At 42.2% G+C, this 21,437-nt stretch overlaps 2 protein-coding genes across 2 annotated transcripts; both read left to right on the forward strand.

The window, feature by feature from the left end:
- Positions 1–1,428: 1,428 nt before the first annotated feature.
- Positions 1,429–7,538, forward strand: otop1 (otopetrin 1). The gene is made up of 6 exons (XM_034083014.2): positions 1,429–1,818; positions 1,991–2,127; positions 2,455–2,513; positions 2,705–2,835; positions 4,621–5,528; positions 6,119–7,538. Exons 1-6 carry the CDS (start codon positions 1,437–1,439, stop codon positions 6,287–6,289), a joined length of 1,788 nt encoding a protein of 595 aa, XP_033938905.1. The 5' UTR covers positions 1,429–1,436; the 3' UTR covers positions 6,290–7,538.
- Positions 7,539–9,126: 1,588 nt separating this feature from the next.
- Positions 9,127–11,937, forward strand: drd5a (dopamine receptor D5a). Its single transcript, XM_034083025.2, has one exon. The coding sequence runs from the start codon at positions 9,299–9,301 to the stop codon at positions 10,745–10,747; it is 1,449 nt and encodes a 482-aa protein (XP_033938916.1). The 5' UTR covers positions 9,127–9,298; the 3' UTR covers positions 10,748–11,937.
- The last annotated feature ends 9,500 nt before the right edge of the window (positions 11,938–21,437 follow it).

Raw genomic sequence — 21,437 nt, forward strand, 5'->3', positions numbered from 1 at the left:
AACATGTTTAGACTTTAGCAGGCAGCCCGTTCATTCAATTAAAGCTCCCTGATAAGTAATGGATCTCACTCTTCCTCAGTGATCAACAAGTCGATATCAGTGCTTCACAGGGAAAGCCTCTGTCCGCGTGATGGTGGAGGCTCCACGCGATAGGTGATTGGGCCTGATTTCCTGAGCATGACAAATGTAAACAATAACTTTACCTGACATTTAGTTGACGCTTTTATCTAAAGCGACTTACAATATATTGATATCTGAATCAGGGCTGCTGTTGTTTACATGAAAGTTAATCGAATTCCTAATTGTTTTGGTACTAATTAACCACCAACTATCAATGGGAGACCCTCACCTATATTTCATCCACGTTTTATATTAAGTCTTATGGCTGACTGTCCCGAGGGACTGAAGCACCGTAAAGACTCCTCAAGCAGAAACGGAGCTATTGCTAATTATATTTCACTTTTTAAGATGAAAAACAAAGAAAAGTAACACTTTTTAGTTAATGATTAAAAGGCCCTGATGAACACTCCCATCCCCTCCTAAATTCAACACCAATCACCTCTCAATCTATGTGAGCAGTCGTTCCATTGTTATTCTGATTGCGCGCATCCGCTGTTTATCTCCAACCAGAGGTTACCTGGTCATATCCATACAAATGCCTGTGTGCTCCTTCTTTACATCCACTCACAAAAAGCCATTGTGAATTTGACCACTGAAATCCGATTCTTCTCTTTTTTCCTCAACTTGAGGGTAAAGCTTTGAACACATCTCAGCCACATGGATGTAAGGATTTGAGGAGGTGGCACTTGGATTTGCGGCGTTGTCAGGGCAGGTCACTTTCCTCCAGCCTGTAAAAATCGCAGGTTTGTGAAATGCCATCTCCCGTTGTATCTCACCAAGGCCTGTCCGCTTAACACCCGATAGCCACCCTGAGAGGATTTCAGCAGACTTGGAAAGACTGTCTGGCGGCTGCTCCGGAGACGTGGATTTGGGCGGTTTTTTCTTTTATTGTGGATAATTCCTTGCTTAGTGTTTTTTTTTAATATTCTGTATGCAGTGAATGGCTGGCACAGCAGGCCTAGTGATTTCTCTGAAACATATGGGAGTTTCATGAGTACGGGGGTCTGGGATCACCAAAGACTGAAACGCAATCTACCATTTTCAGTGACTCAGCGCGACTGGTACGCGACCAGATATTTTCAGTTTCAGGTTTAAAGATGACAAAGGCATCTATCAAGTCCATCCTCAGCGAGGCTGGACATTGAAACTATGCGTGACCACTGAGCCGGACCCTTGAAGATTGAATGGGCATGTTTGGCACGGTACCTATTTGTCTGAATCCCCACATTGTAGCAACAGGTTAGACACCTGGCCTCCCCCAAATGCTCTTATAGCGCTAGGCTTTGACTTTACTCCTCTCTCCGATATTTCCCCTCATGCCTCCCATCATGGTGGAGCACAACGGCTTGGACATGTGCCTTAACAAGTACTGTCACAGTTCCTCCTCGTCGTCCAGCTCCGAGCAAGACAAGAAGATGTTCAGCAAACTGAAACTCAGTTTGTCAGGGGATTACCCGAGGAAGAACGCGGAGATCCTCAGCGGCCAGTACGGCACCAACCTGCTGCTGATCGGGCTGGCGTTGATGCTGGCCATCTCGCACCATGGCCCCTCTGTCAAGGAAGAGCACCTGCTGTCCTTTGTCACATGCCTCATGATCCTCCAGCTGATCTGGATGATGTGGTACATCCTGGTGCGGGAGAGACAGAAAAACACGCGGACAGAGAAAGATGTCCACGCCACTACATGCTGGATAAGAGGTGAGTTTGTGAGCAGTACATTCAAAATAAATCTAATTGATTTGAATGTTGTCCATGTGTCTAGAGATTAAAGGAGATCACACATCCACATAATGCAATGGTTTGTGATTGACTGAACAATGTTTTGCTATACATGAGTGACAGTTTTAAATTGATCTTTATTTCTCTGTAGGGGGTTTGACTCTCCTTGCTCTTCTTTCACTGATCATGGACGCGTTCCGAATCGGGTATTATGTTGGCTATCGGTCTTGTGTGTCTGCGGTGCTTGGGGTATATCCTGTCATCCATGCAACTCACACCATTGCACAGGTAAGTTTCTAAACCCATTTTCATTTCAATACACAATAATCTTTCAGCAGTGTTACACACACTGTCTTTTTTGCGGTGCACCACTTAACCAGGTAGTCTTTGAATAATGTGGTCTTTGTTGTTGAGGCGAGCACAGAGTTGCTGCAACAATATAATCCTGTCATCGTCCATGTTATTTGAGTGTTACTGACAAGGGAAATCCTTCTGGGGAGGGGATTTAAATTATACTCAAGTGGTTTTTGCTGTCTCTAATATAGGTTTTAATAAGAAACATGTTGGATACAAATCTGTCTTTTTAACTGTTGTGTCTTGTTGCAATTTGTTTAGGTGCATTTTCTCTGGTTTCACATCAAGGATGTCATCAAGAGCTTTGAAACATTTGAGAGGTATGTGAAAAGTGTAATTACATAATTTCATAACACTTTTTTGACATCACAATCATGAGAACTATCATCTTCAACTAAAGAATGAGCAAAATGATGAATCTGCATGCATCCAGATCACAACAACTTGTATCATCATCCTAACGCTGCCCCATGCTATCAAATGAACGCCCATACACCTCGTTTCTCTCCAGATTTGGTGTAATCCATGCAGTCTTTACAAACCTCCTCCTGTGGTGCAACGGCGTCATGTCAGAAGCCGAGCACTTCCTGAACAACCATATGAAAAGACTCTCGGCGCTGGGCTACGGAAACCTCACTATAGGTAAGGGCCAAGGGGTTGATTGCTGGCTTGTACCTGGAAGACAAGTACAATAGTCCACTTGAGAGCTCACTTCAATGGATGAAAGAAATTAGGGAAGGAGAGGAGGGCTTGCGAGGGGAAGGGAGGTTAGCTCTGCAGTTCAGTGGGTCTTGTTTGTGTCGAACGTCTCTCTATTAGGTTTCAGGAGACACACAGTGTTGCTAGTGCTAGTTCACCACCACCCTCCTTGGCAACCCCCCGCTTGACCTCAGACGGCTTTGTCCCCAGGCTACTTACTCCCATGGGTGCTGCAATTACAGTAACTGATACATCTAAGCCCAGGGTTGGGGGGTTCGGCTGCTCCTCCTCATATCCGGCTGACTGTGAGGCTGGCTGCACCCTGACTGTTGTTTCATTTTTAATTAAAGACTGCAGTGCCATAGTGGTGGCCTTCGGGAGGGGATAACGGGGGGGGGGGGGGGGGGCACACGGCAGGGTTTTGTTGAGATGATCTCTAGAGGGCATCAGCATTACCATAGTGTGGCAGGCTTGACAAGGAGGAAGTATAAGAAGTGCATTGTCATCACCATTTCAGATTTTCAGCTAATGAGTCGGATTTCTAATAACATCAGGAGAATATGACTAATGAATAAGACCATCGAGGGGTCAGATGGGAATTTATTATGGAGCTTTGTGCTGCAAGATGGCGCCCAAACCTTTATTAAAAAAACAGACACGATTTGAACTTGCTACCCTCTGAATTATTGAAAAAGGCTAAAAAAAAAAATCTATTGAAATGTGAATGCCCTCACAAATCCAAATACTTAAGAAGTGGCGAAAAGGACCATGCTCATTTCCTATAGTTGTAGGGAAGGGAAGAAACATACCGTGGTTGTGGGTGAACTGTCACGATTAGGGAATAGTGTGAGACATTGCAGCTACAAGCCAAACCGTTGGGAAACACCACCTTAGTAAACAGAGATGTGATCTTCTGATGCACTCTCCTAGGACTGTAAATAAGTGTGTAAATAAGATTGCACTGGAAAGGAAGTCAACAAACCCAATCTGCAATTTAAAATAGTTCTTTTTAAACATTTAAGATAAGATTGGATTAGAGTAAAGGTTCAGTGGCCCCTCAAAGCTTTGTTTACAGTTAAAATATGTTAACATTAAATTACATACATCTTCAAAGCCCAGATACGACATGTTTCCTTCATTCAGTCTGGTCACCAATGTTTTATTGGAGTATATTCAAAAGTATTGCCATGGTGTATCATGAGCCTATTTTCATTCAGGAACATGTGTGCAGGAAGGGGACTTCACTTCATTTCATTTCAAACCTTTATTTATCCAGATTGTCCCTTGAGATCATATATTTCTTTTTCAAGGGAGACCGGCAGCAATTAGGTTCCACATGAAACATAAAACATAAAACAATAGAGGATATCATACAACATATTTACACGCTACATTTACATACTTATCAACATTTACAAATACCCATAGTTTCAAAGAGCATTTCACTTAGTGACGTAGATCAGTGCACAAGTGTGTGTTTGAATTTGTAAACTGATGGCGCCCCCATTTGCTTCAATTCATCACATATTTTCTCCACGTTTTGATTCGTCAATCGATTGAGACATGCATGACATATTTTCTTCAAGAATTCAAGTTAACACAGGATGCATGTCGAATACACAAATGGCCCTTGTGGATAAGGTATTCCTCGAATGTTGTTTTAAAAGACAGCATTAGTATTAATGTAGAGCAGCATCTCTCATGAATCTGTTTTTATTTGTCTTGCAGTGCACTCTGAACCCCACTGTAACTGCACCACCAGCACTTGCTCCATGTTCTCCAGCAGCCTCTTCTATCTCTATCCCTTCAACGTCGAGTATCACATCTTTGTCTCCGCCATGCTCTTTGTCATGTGGAAGAACATTGGGCGGACCATTGACCTCTCGTCGAACCGTAAGAGGCTGGCTACCAAAACCCAATGCCTGACGGTTGGCCCCATCCTGGGTCTTCTTGCTCTGGCCAGCACTATCGGGATCCTGGTGGTCTACGTCACCCATGTGGAGGAATCCCTCAAGATGCGCGAGGCAGCCATTTCCATGTTCTACATTTATGGCATTGTCATGCTGGTTTTCATGTGCTCTGCTGGTGCTTCAGGTCTGATCATATATCGAGCTGATCACGTGCCGCTCGACACCTCCAAGAACCCATCCAGACAGCTGGACACGGAGCTGCTGTTCGGGTCCTCCATCGGCTCCTGGCTCATGTCCTGGTGCAGCATAGTGGCCGTGTTAGAGGCCGACAGCAGCCCTCCTTACCGCTGGACCAACCTCCTATACTCTCTGCTAATTGTGCTGGAGAAGTACATCCAGAACCTCTTTATCGTGGAGTCCCTGTATCGCAAGCAAGAGGATGGCGAGAGGGAAGACCCCGAGTTACCAGCTTCTCCAGAAATCTTCTCGGTGACGTCGTCTTTGGCCCCGCCGTACAACGGCATCATCAACCGGGCATATGTGACTCCAGACAGAACCTGCAGCACCATGGAGAACGAGCAGGAGGAGAGCGGACAGGTGTACAGATGTCCCAGGAAACCTTCCGAGGTGCCGCTGACCGTTGGAAACAAAGTAAAGGAGCCCACAAACATAAAGAGGCAAATCCTGAAAAACATTGCTGTCTTCCTGATTATGTGCAATATTTCGGTAAGCATTTGCATTCGTCAACCTGCATGTAGATCATTACGTTAACGTTTTTTTATGGTAGTGACACACCCACAGAAAATTATCACTCAACTTTGTTGTTACCTGCGCAGCATTTGAGCTTCTTTTAGCTCATTATTTGGGTTTTCATTTTCATCAGCTTTTTTAAGCGATGAGCTTGTATGTTAGTCCTGTAGGCAGACACAGATGTCAACTAGCTTTTGAACGTAGTGAAGCATTTAGCAGCGATTGAGCAAGATATTTCCTCTAAGAGTTGGTGGAGACCAAAGAAGAGTCAACCGCGAGTGAAGGCGCCCAGAAACACAACTTCAAATGAGTGCTAAAGTTGCTTTAAGTAAATTAGTAGCCTTTTGCTAACAGCTTAACAAGGTCGCTATAATGATGCTATTCAAAGTTCCACCAAGTTTCCAAGCTTCTTGAAAATCAGGCTAATTGTTTTTGTCCGTAACCCTGACCTCCTTGGTGAGAGTGACAATATGTCAATGTATTGAGTACAGAAGGTGTTGCTGCCCCCAAGTGGCCACAACAGGTACATTCAGGATTAACTAATTAAAGTGCTGTCTTTCTTTCAGCTGTGGATCCTTCCTGCCTTTGGCTGCCGGCCACAGTACGACAACGGGTTGGAACAGGAGACGTTTGGCTTCAGCATATGGACCACAGTTCTCAATTTCGCTATTCCTTTGAACCTTTTCTACCGCATGCACTCAGTCGCCTCCCTTTTCGAGGTGTTCCGCCGAGTCTGACATAATAGCAGACGGCTGACAACGCCAGATAACATGCACATGAACACTTGTCACCACCGGCTCCCGAGAGTGTCTCCCAGCGCAGGTCAGCCGTTCAGGAGGCGGTCTGGGTCACACTCCAACAGACTTGGCAAAACAGCTGTGGAGACGAACACAACGTAGATCCCTCTGTGCGGGGATTGAGGAGGAAGACGAACCTATTAGCCCCTGCTCCTTGGAGAATTACCTTGTATAACACAAGGCTTATTACAAATGGTGATGAGAAGGACCTTTGGTTTTGAGAATAGACCTTTGTACTTATTTTTCTGTAGTCACAGTTCAGTAGGCTTTCCTCACTGGTTCATTGTGTAAAATGGATACGCTGTAACCGACACACACATTTTGTATTGTTTCATAGTATTTAGTAGCTCACTAAATACAACGGGTAAGAAACCCCTGTCACAAACATCTAATAGTACTGTATGCAAGAGAGCCTCATGCGACCCCTACTCTATCTGCATGTGAAGGGTTCATACTGTCTATGGATATGGTTCTCATTTCCTTCCCTTAATAGTTCAAGTCCAATGACGAACTAACACTTGAGCTGCAATGGTAGCTGCAATCTGAGCACTATATTTTGTATTATCTCTATGAGTTGGACTACAGTTCTCAGACTCTCAGTTGTATAAGGTTGATCAATGTCGCTTTGTTATACGATCCTCTTCTGTCAAGTTGTGTTCAAAATTACGTGTTACTGTCTAGATAAGAGTTTTAGGTCAAATAACAAACCCACTGTCAAAGAAGAGATTCACTTTATGGCCCGATGATGTTAAATAAATAACAAGGTAATATTGTTCAAATCAGGTGCCCCGATATTGTCAAAAGTGAACATCTTGTATCAAAATTGTTTGAGGATTTGTACACAATATAAAAGAATGAAGAGCTTGTATGTTTACACCTCAAAGATAATCAATAAAACCCACCCCAGTCTGTGACACTACTTTTTAAACATATATACACAGATATACTGTATACTTGTACTGTACCATTTTTATATCCAATCAATGTATACCTAGTCAGTTCTCACCATGGTGCTATCTCACTTTGTGCCAACGTATGGTAAAAAACATGTTTTTTTTATTTAGGTGCAAATCCAATGTTATATAATCTTTGTAAATACTGAAGTGCTGATCAAAATCATTCATGTGTTACGAGTTTTATGAAATTCTAATTAAATGGTGCTCATATGGAATAATGTGTGCAATGGTAATGAGTGTATATGTTGAAATAAAGACTAGCTTTCTTTTGTTCATAAAGAGGACGTGTCGCATTTTTTCATGTGGTTTTCTGCATTAAACGGAAGATCTCTGATCAATGTTCCTACATTGTTACCTTTTTATTTAAAAAGGTAACTCCTATTGAGATTCACTTTTTCCAGGAGAGCCTTGGACATTTTCACTGACTTTCTTGATGGGCAGGCTTTGTAGTACATATTTACTTCACACGGTGGCGCCAAGTATGTATGATTTTCCAGGAGCTTAATCTGACAGTACAACAACTCCATTGGTATTTTCAACTACAGCTTGGATTATTTCACAATCATACATTTAGAGAGAATCAAAAGTATGCATTACATTTAGAGAATCACATTTTCTTTTCAGATATATGAATAAATGGGCATTTATCATGATTTATCATTATCATGAACATCGACCAACAATACCTTTATTCGTATGTTCAATGTTTAACTACTTTTTTTCACTTCTAACATACAGCCACAATATTCTACACAAACCATTCTAGACATTATTCTCTTCGACACTTGACAGACACTTGAGTTCTCTCAGCATGATAATTCACTGGCTCGAGTAACATTTGTATTAATGTTTAATACGTGAAGTATAACAAATGTTGTTCCTGGCACATGTTGCCTCCTGCCTCCAGAGATTATAGGTTACTCCAGAGTATTTGGCATCGGGCGTTGGGGGATTATTTTTGACGTAGTGTCACAACGATTTGACAGGCTCGCAGACATGTCTAAAAATACCTCATGACGTTTCAAAGCCGGAAACGCTACTGCTGCTGCACAGACGGAGCTGGAGCGAGTCCGCAGAGTGTGCATGTGACTCACCTGTTCAGGGTGACTCTGAAAAGTGGTTGAGCTATTTGCCCAAATTCTGTGGTTGTCAATTCGCAAATAACCGTAACCCTAAAAAAACAACATAATGCATAGGCCTAATATTTTTAAAAGTCCCATTGGATTGTTTCCTTAAATCACATATTAAAACTACAATATAGCTTTTAATGCCATGTTGTAAAACCTGTTTCTAAAATACTGAGGGGATTCTGAAGACATTTGCCTTTTGAGCACCATGGACAGCTCTTTGCTTGGTTCCCTTTGCAATCATAGTTCCTCCTCATGGTTTAAATAAGTATACTGATTGGGTGAGTCTAAAACCTTTATTAAGTTAATTAAATATTCTCTTTGGTTCTTTATGAATAGTTTTGTCAATTGTGTGGACACACAGTTTGATCCTGCACACAAAACTCCATATTGTTTCTCCTGTCACTGCAGTGTTATGTGATGGCACATGGAGAGGATAGACGATCCATGAATGAAATATATCTCTACACTGAATTTGAATTTGACTCCTTCAAAAATGTGTAGGGCTTCTCCTCACACCCTTTCCTAGCGCAGTGTTGTGCGTAACACCACCCACTAAGGAGGCGTGATTCTGCAACCAATGCGCCCAGCCCTGGTCAGGTTAGTGCGCGTTAGGGACTCCCTGCGCACCCACACCGCGTGCAGGATACCTCGGACTGAGAGATTCGCAGGGGCAGCCAGGTCAGACGACCGGACCCAGGCACAGATTTCAACATGCGCTCCTCTCTGCTTACTGCGTCCCAGCTCCAAAGCGCACCTGGCACGTTGCACGGCTCAGTTTTAAGGCGATCAACTTTCTCTTTCTTTGTGTTTTGCACTCCACATCAGGCTGGCAACCGAGCGTGTCAATGGGAACAATACTATGAATGGCTGTTAACTGCGCCTGTCCTCGCGCGCGGAGCAATGGACTGCAGTTTTACCTGAAGAGACACATGGAGAACCCAGCAAAGTATCTCTCAACGGTGCAGGTGATGGAATCAGCGCCGGCACCCCTCGGAGAGACGATGTGGAACACCACCGAAACGGAGGCAACAAAGGACGGCAGGACGGATATAGTGGCGCGCACCGTGACGGGCTGTCTGCTGTCCCTGCTCATCCTCTTGACCCTCCTGGGGAACATCATGGTGTGCTCCGCGGTGCTGCGCTTTCGGCCCCTGCGGACCAAAGTCACCAACATTTTCATCGTCTCCCTGGCTCTATCGGATTTATTCGTGGCCATCCTGGTGATGCCCTGGAAAGCTGTGGCAGAGGTGGCGGGGTACTGGCCGTTTGGCACTTTCTGTAACGTCTGGGTAGCGTTTGACATTATGTGCTCCACCGCCTCCATCCTCAACCTCTGCATCATCAGCATGGATAGATACTGGGCCATCTCCAGCCCCTTCCACTACGAGAGGAAGATGACCCAGAGAGTTGCCTTTGTTATGATAAGCATAACTTGGACGTTGTCTGTGCTCATCTCATTCATACCGGTCCAGCTGAACTGGCATAAAGCCAACGATGACGAAACAGCGGGGACGCACAACTCCTCCACGAGCCGGCTGTTGGAGGAAAACTGCGACTCCAGCCTGAGCAGAGAGTATGCCATCTCCTCCTCTTTGATAAGTTTCTATATTCCCGTCGCGATTATGATTGTGACTTACACCCGAATATACCGGATCGCACAAATACAAATTAGAAGAATAGCCTCCCTAGAGAGAGCAGCAGAGCACGCGCAAAGTTGCAGGACAAACAGAATAGAGTGCCAACGCCACAACACCTTGAAAACGTCAATTAAACGCGAGACCAAAGTTTTCAAAACTCTGTCGGTGATTATGGGTGTGTTTGTGTTTTGCTGGTTACCTTTCTTCATCCTAAACTGTATGGTCCCGTTCTGCGACAGGCCGGCCACAGATCAGGACGCGGGCCTGCCGTGCGTAAGCGAAACCACTTTCGACGTGTTCGTGTGGTTCGGCTGGACCAACTCCTCCCTGAACCCCATCATCTACGCCTTCAACGCAGAGTTCAGGAAGGCTTTTGCGAGCCTCCTGGGCTGTCGCAACTTCTGCTCTAGTACGCCAGTGGAAACTGTGAACATCAGTAACGAGCTGGTCTCCTATAATCAAGACAACCTCACCCACAAGGAGATCGTGAACGCATACGTGAACATGATGCCCAACGTGGTTGAATGTATCGAGCACGAAGAGACTTTTGACAGGATTTCTCAGTTTTCTCACAACAATGAAATCGCCACCGACTCTGTTTGTGACTTGGAAGACTGCGAGGCAGATATCAGTCTTGACAGGATGTCTCCGTTCACACCCAATGGAATACACTGACTCCAACGTTGTTCTCCCAGTGCATTTGGATGTATTACTTATAATAATCTCATCGTTCATCACCTCTTTTGTCAGCTGCTGAGGGACAAAGTGACTCATGCACACTTCAGCAGGGTGCATGCCTCTCTAGTCCCCCCTGCCGCCGCTTTATGTCAATAATGAGATGTGATGTTGTTGTCCTGTTCTGAAATAAGTGATGTAGGTGTTTATTTACATGACAAGTGAAGTCTTTGTTTCATCTGTTAAAAAGTTAAATGTAAGCTGTTGTTTACCGGAAAGGCTTCTGTGTCTCATCCACTTGCAGGGGGGAAAAAATGTTTGTAAAAACTCACATGAGGAATTATAATGGAAACCTTTTTGCTGCTTAAAAACCTCCGTGTATCCAGTGCCCGCCTTTCCACTGAGTATGAAAACTGAGGGAAGCCTTACTGACAGTGCAACCAAGATATCTCTACTCAAATGCAGTCATTTGCAGCGCCTTATCTTATTTAAGGAAGAGTTTTGAGACGAGAAAGGAATGTGTCTAAAGTTACATGATGCCAAAATGCAGTATCAAAGTGTTTACCCATGCACTCAGTGTTTCTCAAACTTTTTCATACCAAGGACCACTTAACCAATAAAAAAACACTCGCGGACCACCTAACCCTAATATCCAAAAACACATCGTTTTTTACAAATCGCCTGAAAATGGTACAAACAACTGGGCTATATCATGCAATCGAAAAGTGAAACTTAAGCTCGCTCCATTGCAGAGATATTCCCGCGAGAGTGCGGAAAACTTAATAAATAAATAAATTTAAAATGTGAAATTGTACCAATATACTCACGGACCACTAGGGCGCGCTCATGGACCACCAGTGGTCCGCGGACCACACTTTGAGAAGCACTGCGACGACACCCACCTTGATGGCTCCTCCAGCACACCCTCTCTGCCCCCTTTATGCAGTTTGATCACAGATGGCTGGAGGAAAACACGATTTAAAGGCACCAGAACTAATGCCATAAACTTGAGTTACACTGAAATCCAAATCAAATAATTCTGACCAGAACCAGCAGTTATTAAAGCGGTCAACATTGTTAACTCTTTTCTGTGACCTTAATTTCTCCTTGAGGCCAAAACTACTGAATGGTTTATCAACCAGTCAGCTCTGACTGCCCTTACAAAAGAAAAGAAAGGATCAAGGCTGTCCTGAACGACCAAAGATTTCAAGGAGGGAATCAATAACTCCGACACAATAAGGCTACAGCGTTTGTCAGCTGCAGGGATAATTTCTATAGAAAGCCTGTACACACACACACACACACACACACACACACACACACACACACACACACACACACACACACACACACACACACACACACACACACACACACACACACACACACACACACACACACACACACACACACACACACACACACACACACACACACACACACACACACACACACACACACACACACACACACACACACACACACACACACACACACACACACACACACACACACACACACACACACACACACACACACACACACACACACACACACACACACACACACACACACACACACACACACACACACACACACACACACACACACACACACACACACACACACCTGGATGTCATACATCACCCCTCCAACACCTCTATATTTGTACTGTGCAGGTGACCTGATCTGAATGTATACTGTACTTTACGCAGTGAAGTGTGTCATCATTTGTCTAATAAAATGCCGTCATGCTGAGTGGAACAGAGTGCTCTGGTATCTTCCTGAAGGTCACATTACAGTTTATAGGGTTTCACGAGTGGATACTCTTTGCTGGGTTGCAGTTTTTTTTTTTACTGTTTTAGTTCAACCTTCATTTCAAGTGTACTCAGCAGCTCTTATGCATATTCAACTCTGACCCCTATTATTTTTTCAAAGTCATTTTGTAGCTCTTCGGACAGTTTCACAGCAGAGAAAGGAGTAGTGCTTTTGGCAGGGAAACAGAGAGTGAGTCAGAGGTCCCCAGAAGACTAAAACGGCATATGTTAATGTAGTGTATGGAGTCTGCAGCTCCTCCAGGACTCTTCCTTCGACCGTCATGTCCTCCAGATTGAAACACCTGAAATATTTCTTCCGACAGGGCTAGAGAGAATCAAATAAAAATAATAGGCAGTTGTGTATATATAAAGTAAAAAAAAGTAATAAGAACACACCTTGAAGAACAGATCTGCCTTTCATGGTGGTGTCTTCTTCTTGGCAAGTGTTCACACATTTAACACACTGCTTTGTTTTCTTTGAACCAACATCAATACCTTCATACAGAAACTACCAAAGCGGGAGTAAATGCGTTGAATTGCCAACAGCATCTGTCAATTCAATCTTTCTGCAAGCAGAGAAAAATCACCCGCTGTTTAAAAATCCCGTCAGTGTGTCCATTTTATAAAGGTCTAGGCACACAAGACTTAACAGACACATTCGGCTTTTTGTATGTAAACAATTACAATAATAACTCAATAAATGCATTTATCTCACCCTTCGAGACTCTTACCTGCCTTTTGTCAGAAATTGACCTTTAATCTGGATGCTTGGTACTTACTTTTCACTGGGGTTTATTTGAAGTACTCGGCACACTGATGGACGGATTTACAATTCACGTCTTCTCCGAGGGCTGGAATATGCATATTGCATCTGTGGAGAATAAAGAAATATAAAGTCTGAGCCAATTACCTCGACCCTGTTGTCGGCCCACCAAGGAAATCATTTGCTGCTGCAGTGTGTTCATGTATACAGCATGCCAAGTGAAATAAATAAACATCAACAATAACAACTTAATTTGAATTTATAAAACTTGATGTGACCTTTCTCTGAAGCCACGTTTTCATTTTGACTCTTGCATTGGGGGCAGAGGGACAAACAGAGGCAGACAAAATAGAGAGCGCTTTATCATTAAGGGGGATTTGTGATGCCCTTTGTGACTCCAGAGGGACTTTGTGAACTCGGATACATTACTTCATTTGGAAACAACAAATCTGAAAATAAAAATATTATTGGGGTTGTGAGTTAACCAAATCTCTGCATTCTTTTTTAAACCAATACATTAACTGTGTTGTAATTAAATCTCTCCCTCCTTGTCACTTTGTGACATTGTATTCTGTGAGGAAATGTCATTTACATCAATGCATTTAAATGCAATGTAAAATACTTAAAGGTGGGGTAGGTACGTTTCAGAAACCGGCTCGAGATACACTTTTTGTTATATTCCATGGAATGTTCTTAACATCCCGATAGCAATGAATATCTTAAGTGCTTTGACAAAAAATCCATAAAAAAATGTCATCTGGAGAAGCCGTAATACTGTAAAAAGTACAACCAATCAATTGGATGGCCTACCTGCCTGTCAGTCGTCCATCGGGGCACACACTTATCTCGTGCCCTCATTGGTCATGTGCACGTTCGTGTGTGTTGGAGGAGGGGCTCTATAAGGAAGTGGCACATTTTCTCCGGTTGTGTATTTTCAAATTCTAGCGATCTCTAGCCGGTTTCTCAAATGTACCTACCCCACCTTTAAGAGAACATAGCAACTTCTCCTTTTGCAATACAGTGGAGAGAAGTACTGGTTAATGTAGCATAACATTGAGATACTTCAAAATTACCCTACATGTAGCCTTTATGTGTATATTGTATGATTAGTATCGTTGAAGCATTATTATATATATATACATTGAATTGTAATATTTTAATTGACTGCAGAATAATTAAAATAAAGCAGTTTTTTAAATATTGCATAGAATAATTTTAAACAAACAGACATTTTTCAATGGCACCACTCCAGCCCCTCCCCTTTGTACCCTCGGTCTACAATTACTTCTAACTTGCCTTTACTTTGATCGAAACCACACATCTGTTAACTTTCGTGAATGCATCTTACATGGTCGTAAAGCTATCGCGGGGAGATCATCTTTTTGCAGGCAGAAATCTAACAACTGGCAAAGTACTCAAAAACCTCCTCTGTGGAAGCTCCTTCTGTGGTAAGTGTCTTCAGGAGCATACTTTGCAATGATGACACACCACACGCATACTCATGTCATGACATACTCAGGAGCTAAAGAAAACACCGGCATAATGATATTGCTGTTCTCCTCACAGGGTCTCCTCTGACACATTTTCCACAAATCAAGACAATCTTTTATATTCGCCTCATAAGAGGATCATCACAGCTGTCCTGGGATTTAGATGAAATGACAACGAGATAAACGCCCAGTTGCCTGAATCCCTGCTCCAGTGATTATACACCTCCCACCTCCATCCTCTTTGTGATCAGTGTTTTCCCAAGAGAACAGAGATGAGAGACGGCGTGATGATCTGTGGATCAGGAGGTTGAGTCATTCAGATTGGAAACACAGGTGATATCTTAGCAACGAGTAGTCAAACTGATTAAATTCAAGATAACTGGTAACATGGTATCAAACCTGAAACATTGATGCACGTCGACACTGCATTTTTAAAATGGACGGTTTAATTAAGGCCTGCTGTTCACATTTCGAAACCCATAACCTCCGCTGCTAATCTTATTTAACTGGAGCTGGATTGATGATACTAAATATTATTTTATCTAAAACACATTAAGTAATTTTGTCCAAGCATTGATGATTACCAACCAAGTACCACATAAGGAAGCATGCAGCATTCCCAGGGGTTGATGTGTTTACTTGTTCTCTGTGTTACGTCCTTGCAATGCGGAACATTGATATGAAAGGTGGTTTGACCTCGATATGCAGCCGTGACAGGAGGGCTGGAGAGGAAGCGGAGGCAGGCTTAGGGCCGTTACACCATCCGTCAGGACACATTCATCAAAATCACTCCACCGGTCTCCTGCACACGTACATGTCCACGCACAACACACAACACAAATAGATGCACGACTGCTACAAGGTATTTGGTCTGAATCTCCTTTCTCTGTCAAACTGCACACGCACGCACACACACACACACGCACACGCACACACACACGCACGCTCGCACGCACGCACGCACGCACGCACGCACGCACGCACGCACGCACACACACACACACACACACACACACACACACACACACACACACACACACACACACACACACACAGACCTTTGGGTTTTATTTGACCAACTCCTTTCAGTTCTCATTATGCTTTCCATACCGTCTTTATCTTCAATCATCTAAGGACAGCAGAGAGGCAGTTTAACTTCCTGTTGCTTCGCCTCTCAAATGGCAGTGTTCAGGCTGACACCACTTTGAGGTATTGCAGCTGCATCAGTAACAAGTAAATGAAGCCTTTAATTACTGTGAACAAGCTTGACCTGTTTACCAGATAGTCCACGATCGACCTGGGAATAACCTCGCCAAAATTAGAGTCTCGCCACCTCCTCACACACCCTGCGCTCCCATGTTCCACAGCGACTTCATTTTAATGAAGGCATGGTTTTATTCTCATGATAAAAGAAACTGTCTGGCTCTGTCTTTTGACTTGCATCCTTAAAATGACACTTCATTTAGATCACTAAGCCATTGTTGCAAATCTGTTTGGCTTTTGATCAGACGTTTTGCTTTGAAACTCCTTCGTTCACCTCTCGGTGCCATCCTATGCTTCCTGTCTCTGTAGTGTTGAGTTATTTTATGTGAGCTTGTATAAAGATACCTTTTCATAAGGCTACTGGTATACTTCGTATGTCAAGCCTATGGCAAGCAAAAACTCTCTCATGATCTATTTAATAAGTCACATTTTCTACAAGGCAAGAGCAAACTAGAGTGAAAATGCAATATATTTCTTCGGCTGAATGAATCTGTCAATTATAAATGTTCTTGTAAACTGCAATGCAATATGAAATGTATCAACTTCAAAACATTAGGTAAGCATTTTCCTTCAAGCGAAGAATGCAACAATCCAGAAGTTTTCTCAAATTTGTAAAACGTATTAATTATAACATTTATATTTTTCACATTTAAAGTCATAGTAAAATCATACTAAAATCAGAAAAAGGTTTGTTGTTTAGTCCTTTTTCATTGAAAGTGTATTGCAGGCTTTGCAAACATATTGATAGAGGGATGTGCAAAGTCTCTCATGACAATAAATTCACATTGGCGGTCACACCTCCTCCACTTCACCGCTGAGCTCTCCAGGGATATGTGCTCAGCCCCCATGCTGTTCATGCTGTACACACAACTGAAGCCCTACTTTTTGTTTCTCTACAAGCTTAAATATTAATGACTAAATATGCACCATACAAAGTCAAAGTTTACATCTCTGGGTATTATTTAAGCAGATACAATTTACACCCGGGTGTCTATAGTCAATAATCTTATTTACACCCATGGATTGAAGTTCCCTGGAACAATCCCAGGGAACTTCAATCATTTTCCAGGTGAAAAGTATGTTCTGCTTGTGTGAAGATGCCTCTGTCGACATCACAAGAGACAGTTACACTGATGAGATAACACTGCGAACTGATGGATTATGTTCTCATAATCAATAATGACGATTTTATAATAATAAATACGAGGTATAAAAAAGTTGTGGGATAGTCATTATTAAACTATTGATGCTCATCAATAATGTGACTCTAGGTTTTAGCAACTAGAGATATTCAAGTCACAATTGCAAGAAAGTTTACCTGAAAAGTTTTTCTTTTGATGAAAGTAATGGACATTCAGATACAAAAGTAATCACATTGGCGATGGTGAACAAAGCCAATGCGAAATGGTGTGCCCAGGCCTTTATAGCTTGTCACTGAATTGTTTCAACAGAGGCACCGGAGGGGCAAATTACCTGGACTGACTCAATATGAGAGTGAAGGGAATGAGGCAAGCTAAATTGGAAAGAAGAAAACATTTACTGTAAAAGGTACACAATGCCCCCTTGCTGACCAATCAAAACACTTCAGAAAGGAAAGAGAGCCTTACAATAATACCTGTAGGAACAAAGAGAGGGTCATCTACTTCAACACTTGCTGTGCTTGTAAATCAATCATCTGGTGACTCAGCATCCCTCTGCATTTCCCTCACCATCATCTGTCAGTCAGTGAGATGGATTGCTGCTCTGCAGGAGCCAACAGTTCAAATGGCAAGGTCATGTGCGCCTATTTGACCTTCAGGAGCTGAACAGCAAGATGTTGGGCATTAGGCCAAGCGATTAGTAAATATGAGGTTCATTTCGGTGACTGTCATTTCATTGGTATTAAGTTATACATCTAATAAATGTGTTTATTTGGAAGTTGGAATGGCCATACTAGCTATTCTTTCTTTTTTAAATCATAACAAAATGACTTTCTTACCTCAAGAAAATAAAGCTTTTTTTCTCTTCTGGATAACAGGTTACAGTTTTTCTCGATTGCTAACACACATTTTTTTCTTTTTTTATTGCTCAGTTTCTCAGAACACTAAACACAAAGTGCAAAACACCTCATTTCTCCTGCTAAGTGAAGAACTGCCCTCAAAACTACATAAACACTTTCCAAATGCAAACTTCAGCACCAAATATAACACTTCATTCATAATAGATTGTTTGACCACCCAACTACACACTGCTGAGCATACTCTAAAGCACTTCCATCTGTTATGGGCTGTGCTCTGTACAGAGAGGTTTCTGCAGAGAAAGATTGCTTGAGTTTACAGAAATACAGTAAATGAAGAAATACAAATGAGTTGTTGAAAGAAATCACATTTTATTCAAAGATAACACTGTGCAACATGCATCTCAGCACATTGCTACTCTGCTTCAGATCTCTCTAAGGGGGATGCATTGTTTGCCAACACCCAGTTTGTAACTGCTGCTTCCTGGGCCTCATTGGAAACCCTTAGCCTTCCACCTCTTTGTTTCTCAGTCCTTCAGATAAACAACACAGACATAGTGGTCGGTCAGTGTGTGTGTCTCACTCTCACTCTCACCCCACCTCTTCCTCCTCCTCTCAGCCCAGCTTTTCCTCTTCCTCTCACTCTCAGCCCAGCTCTTTTTCTTCCTCTTCCTCTTGCTTCCATGTTGGCTTCCATTGTTGCTGTAAGAAAGTTCTCACCTGTGGTCTTTTGATAGTGCTAACATCCTGATTGATGAGCCAACAATGATGCTACCAGGTGTTTGGTCAGGTGGAACGTGTTTCTTGATCATTGGTCCATGTGTGAGGCATTTCAATATCAGTGTTTTAAACCAGCTAACACGTGACTTTATGTCAGATTCCTGTGTCTTACGTGGAGAAACGTGCAGTGGTTTGCAAAAAGTGCAAATTGTGTGAAAAGCTGAAAACGGGTTTTGGAGATTTGAGCCGATGTTTTGCTCTTTGAGTGTCAGTTAAAATAATTGTGCTTCATGTATAATTTTAGTGTGTTAGCAATCGAGAAAAACTGTAACTTATGTTGATTCACGAGAAAAGCAAAGGCCAATTGTTTCAGGTAATGAGAAAATATATCACAACCAAACAACGTATGTTTTCTTGAAATCACGAGATGAAAATCTTGAACATTTGTGTCAGGTTCTTTGATCAGACCTGATTGGGGAGGATTTAGTAAGTCAAAGCATGAATATGTAATTGAATTAATCCACTAAATGTTTTATCTGCAACCGGTCTAGTTTTTGTCCTAAATGATGAGGATTCATCTGAATGAGAAACACTGAAATTACAATACTATTGGAGGTTTTGGCGCAGAGCGTTGATCATCAGATCAAGCGGCGTTGGTGAACTCCAGTTCGAAACCCGCCTCGGCCGCCACTGCACATTAAATGTGTAATGTGTAAATGTAAAGGGCTTTGAGCACCTGTAAAAGCGCTCTAATAAAAAAAATGTAATTCATTATTATTATTATTAATATGTTGCATTGATCATTAATGTACTCCTTAATTAATTAAAACAATTTCAGCTTTAATCTGTTGCTATAGTTGTCAAGATGCACATCTACAGGTTACATGGTTGCATAGCATTGATGATCTCTGAAATTACATTTGAAAGAAAAAAAGAAAACAACCTTTTGTTTTTTGTAACAACCTAGTAAATTGATTGCACGAATGGCAGTTCTCTGCTTCCATACTTAAATGACTAGGCTAGTCATTGATAAATCACATTTCTAATAGAACATATAACATTTACCTTAGCAACACAACATCAACCTAAATCTTTAATCTGCTATTTAGTCCTCTTGGCATATTATCTTCTTCAGTTGTAGCCTGATTGAGTGACAGCAGATACAACAAAGTGGTTATTACGACTTGGCTGTATCCTGAAGGAGTCAGGTCAGCCGCCATTATGTCAAAGGAAACGACGCAGTGAGGCAGCACACGGATATGACCGGAGACCATGTGGCAGCAATTACTGCCAGCGAGCACAATCATTCATTACCATAAAAGCTATTATTGGTGAACAAGTGATTGTCTCCCTGCTCTGATTTCACCCTGCGATGATGGACAGAGCTGACTTATGAGCAGGAGACTGGGACTTTGTTACAGCTGCTTTCAGAGGAGCAAGCTGAGAAATGCCCTGCAGAATGCACAAAGGCTATTGACTTTGTAAACAGTATGGCAGTGTCCATATTGATTATATGGGCGCCGTACATAATGGCAGCCCACTGCTCCTAACACTAATAATAATATATTAATTTTATATAGCGCTTTTCTGAACCCAAAGACGCTTTACATTTGGGAGGGAGGGTAGACAAACAAAACAAAAACAAAACCAAAAAGAAACAAAACACAACAGAAAAGCAGTCAGGAGGAAGTTGATTGAGAGGGGGGGGGGGGGGGCTTATGGATAGAGAGTTGAAGAGGTGGGTTTTGAGGCGGGACTGGAACAGGGTAGGATGGGTCAAATGCAGAGAAATCGTTTCTTTTCATAGTACCTGTACTACGTAACGACAATAAGTTGAATCTTCAATCTTCTTCTTCAATATGGATGGCCTGAGTTCATAATGTAGTCTCTCCAATATTAATATTAGTTCAAAAAGAGATTGGATTTTTTTATTAAGCCTCTACCTCACACACTTTCTTTGAAACTCATATTGTTGCAGACTATTGCATTTAAAAACGTTACCTTTCTTTTATTAGCATTCGGGGAATCGGTGCGTGAAGGAGGAGCTCCGCAAAGAGGAGACGGATATGTGATCAAAGTTGATCATCTGTTGTTCCACGATCTGTTTCCACAAAAACAACAACAGATTCATTTCAGGAATGTAATTATATAATTGTATTATAAATGTGTGGACCATACAAAGAGAGTCTTTGGGAGGCTGTAAAGGCTCATTGATGTTTCATCATGTTTACCATGGTCACCATCTTGTGTTCTGGTTTTATGTTTCAGTATTTGTTTTTGTTTTTTGTAAGAAGGGGCAGGTCAAATAAGATGTTCTTCTCCCTGCTCCTTTCCACCATGCGCTAAAAAACCCAACAACAACAACAACAACAACAACAACAACAACAACAACAACAACAACAACAACCAGTAAGTGTACATGTTTTGTAAAGTGTACATGTTGTGGTTTAAAATAACTGCCATGTGTCGAATAAACAAATAAATAAATACATCTTAGCTTAGTGCTCGAATGCTAACTAGCGATGTGCTAACCGACTATTTTCACAGACTCGGTTATCTCCGGTTGAGACATGTATCAACTATTCACCAAAGACATCATGCAGTTTTTTGAGCTGTGTCATTTCTCATTACAGCAAGTGTT

The sequence above is a fragment of the Pseudochaenichthys georgianus genome, chromosome 5 (genome assembly GCF_902827115.2).
Source record: "Pseudochaenichthys georgianus chromosome 5, fPseGeo1.2, whole genome shotgun sequence".
Taxonomy (NCBI): domain Eukaryota; kingdom Metazoa; phylum Chordata; class Actinopteri; order Perciformes; family Channichthyidae; genus Pseudochaenichthys; species Pseudochaenichthys georgianus.

Bases quoted from the DNA above. Each gene is read 5' to 3' on its own strand.
- otop1 (XM_034083014.2), top strand. From the start codon at position 1,437: ATGCCTCCCATCATGGTGGAGCACAACGGCTTGGACATGTGCCTTAAC. The intron at 1,819-1,990 runs GTGAGTTTGTGA...ATTTCTCTGTAG, and splicing joins CACTACATGCTGGATAAGAG to GGGGTTTGACTCTCCTTGCT. The intron at 2,514-2,704 runs GTATGTGAAAAG...GTTTCTCTCCAG, and splicing joins AGCTTTGAAACATTTGAGAG to ATTTGGTGTAATCCATGCAG.
- drd5a (XM_034083025.2), top strand. From the start codon at position 9,299: ATGGCTGTTAACTGCGCCTGTCCTCGCGCGCGGAGCAATGGACTGCAG.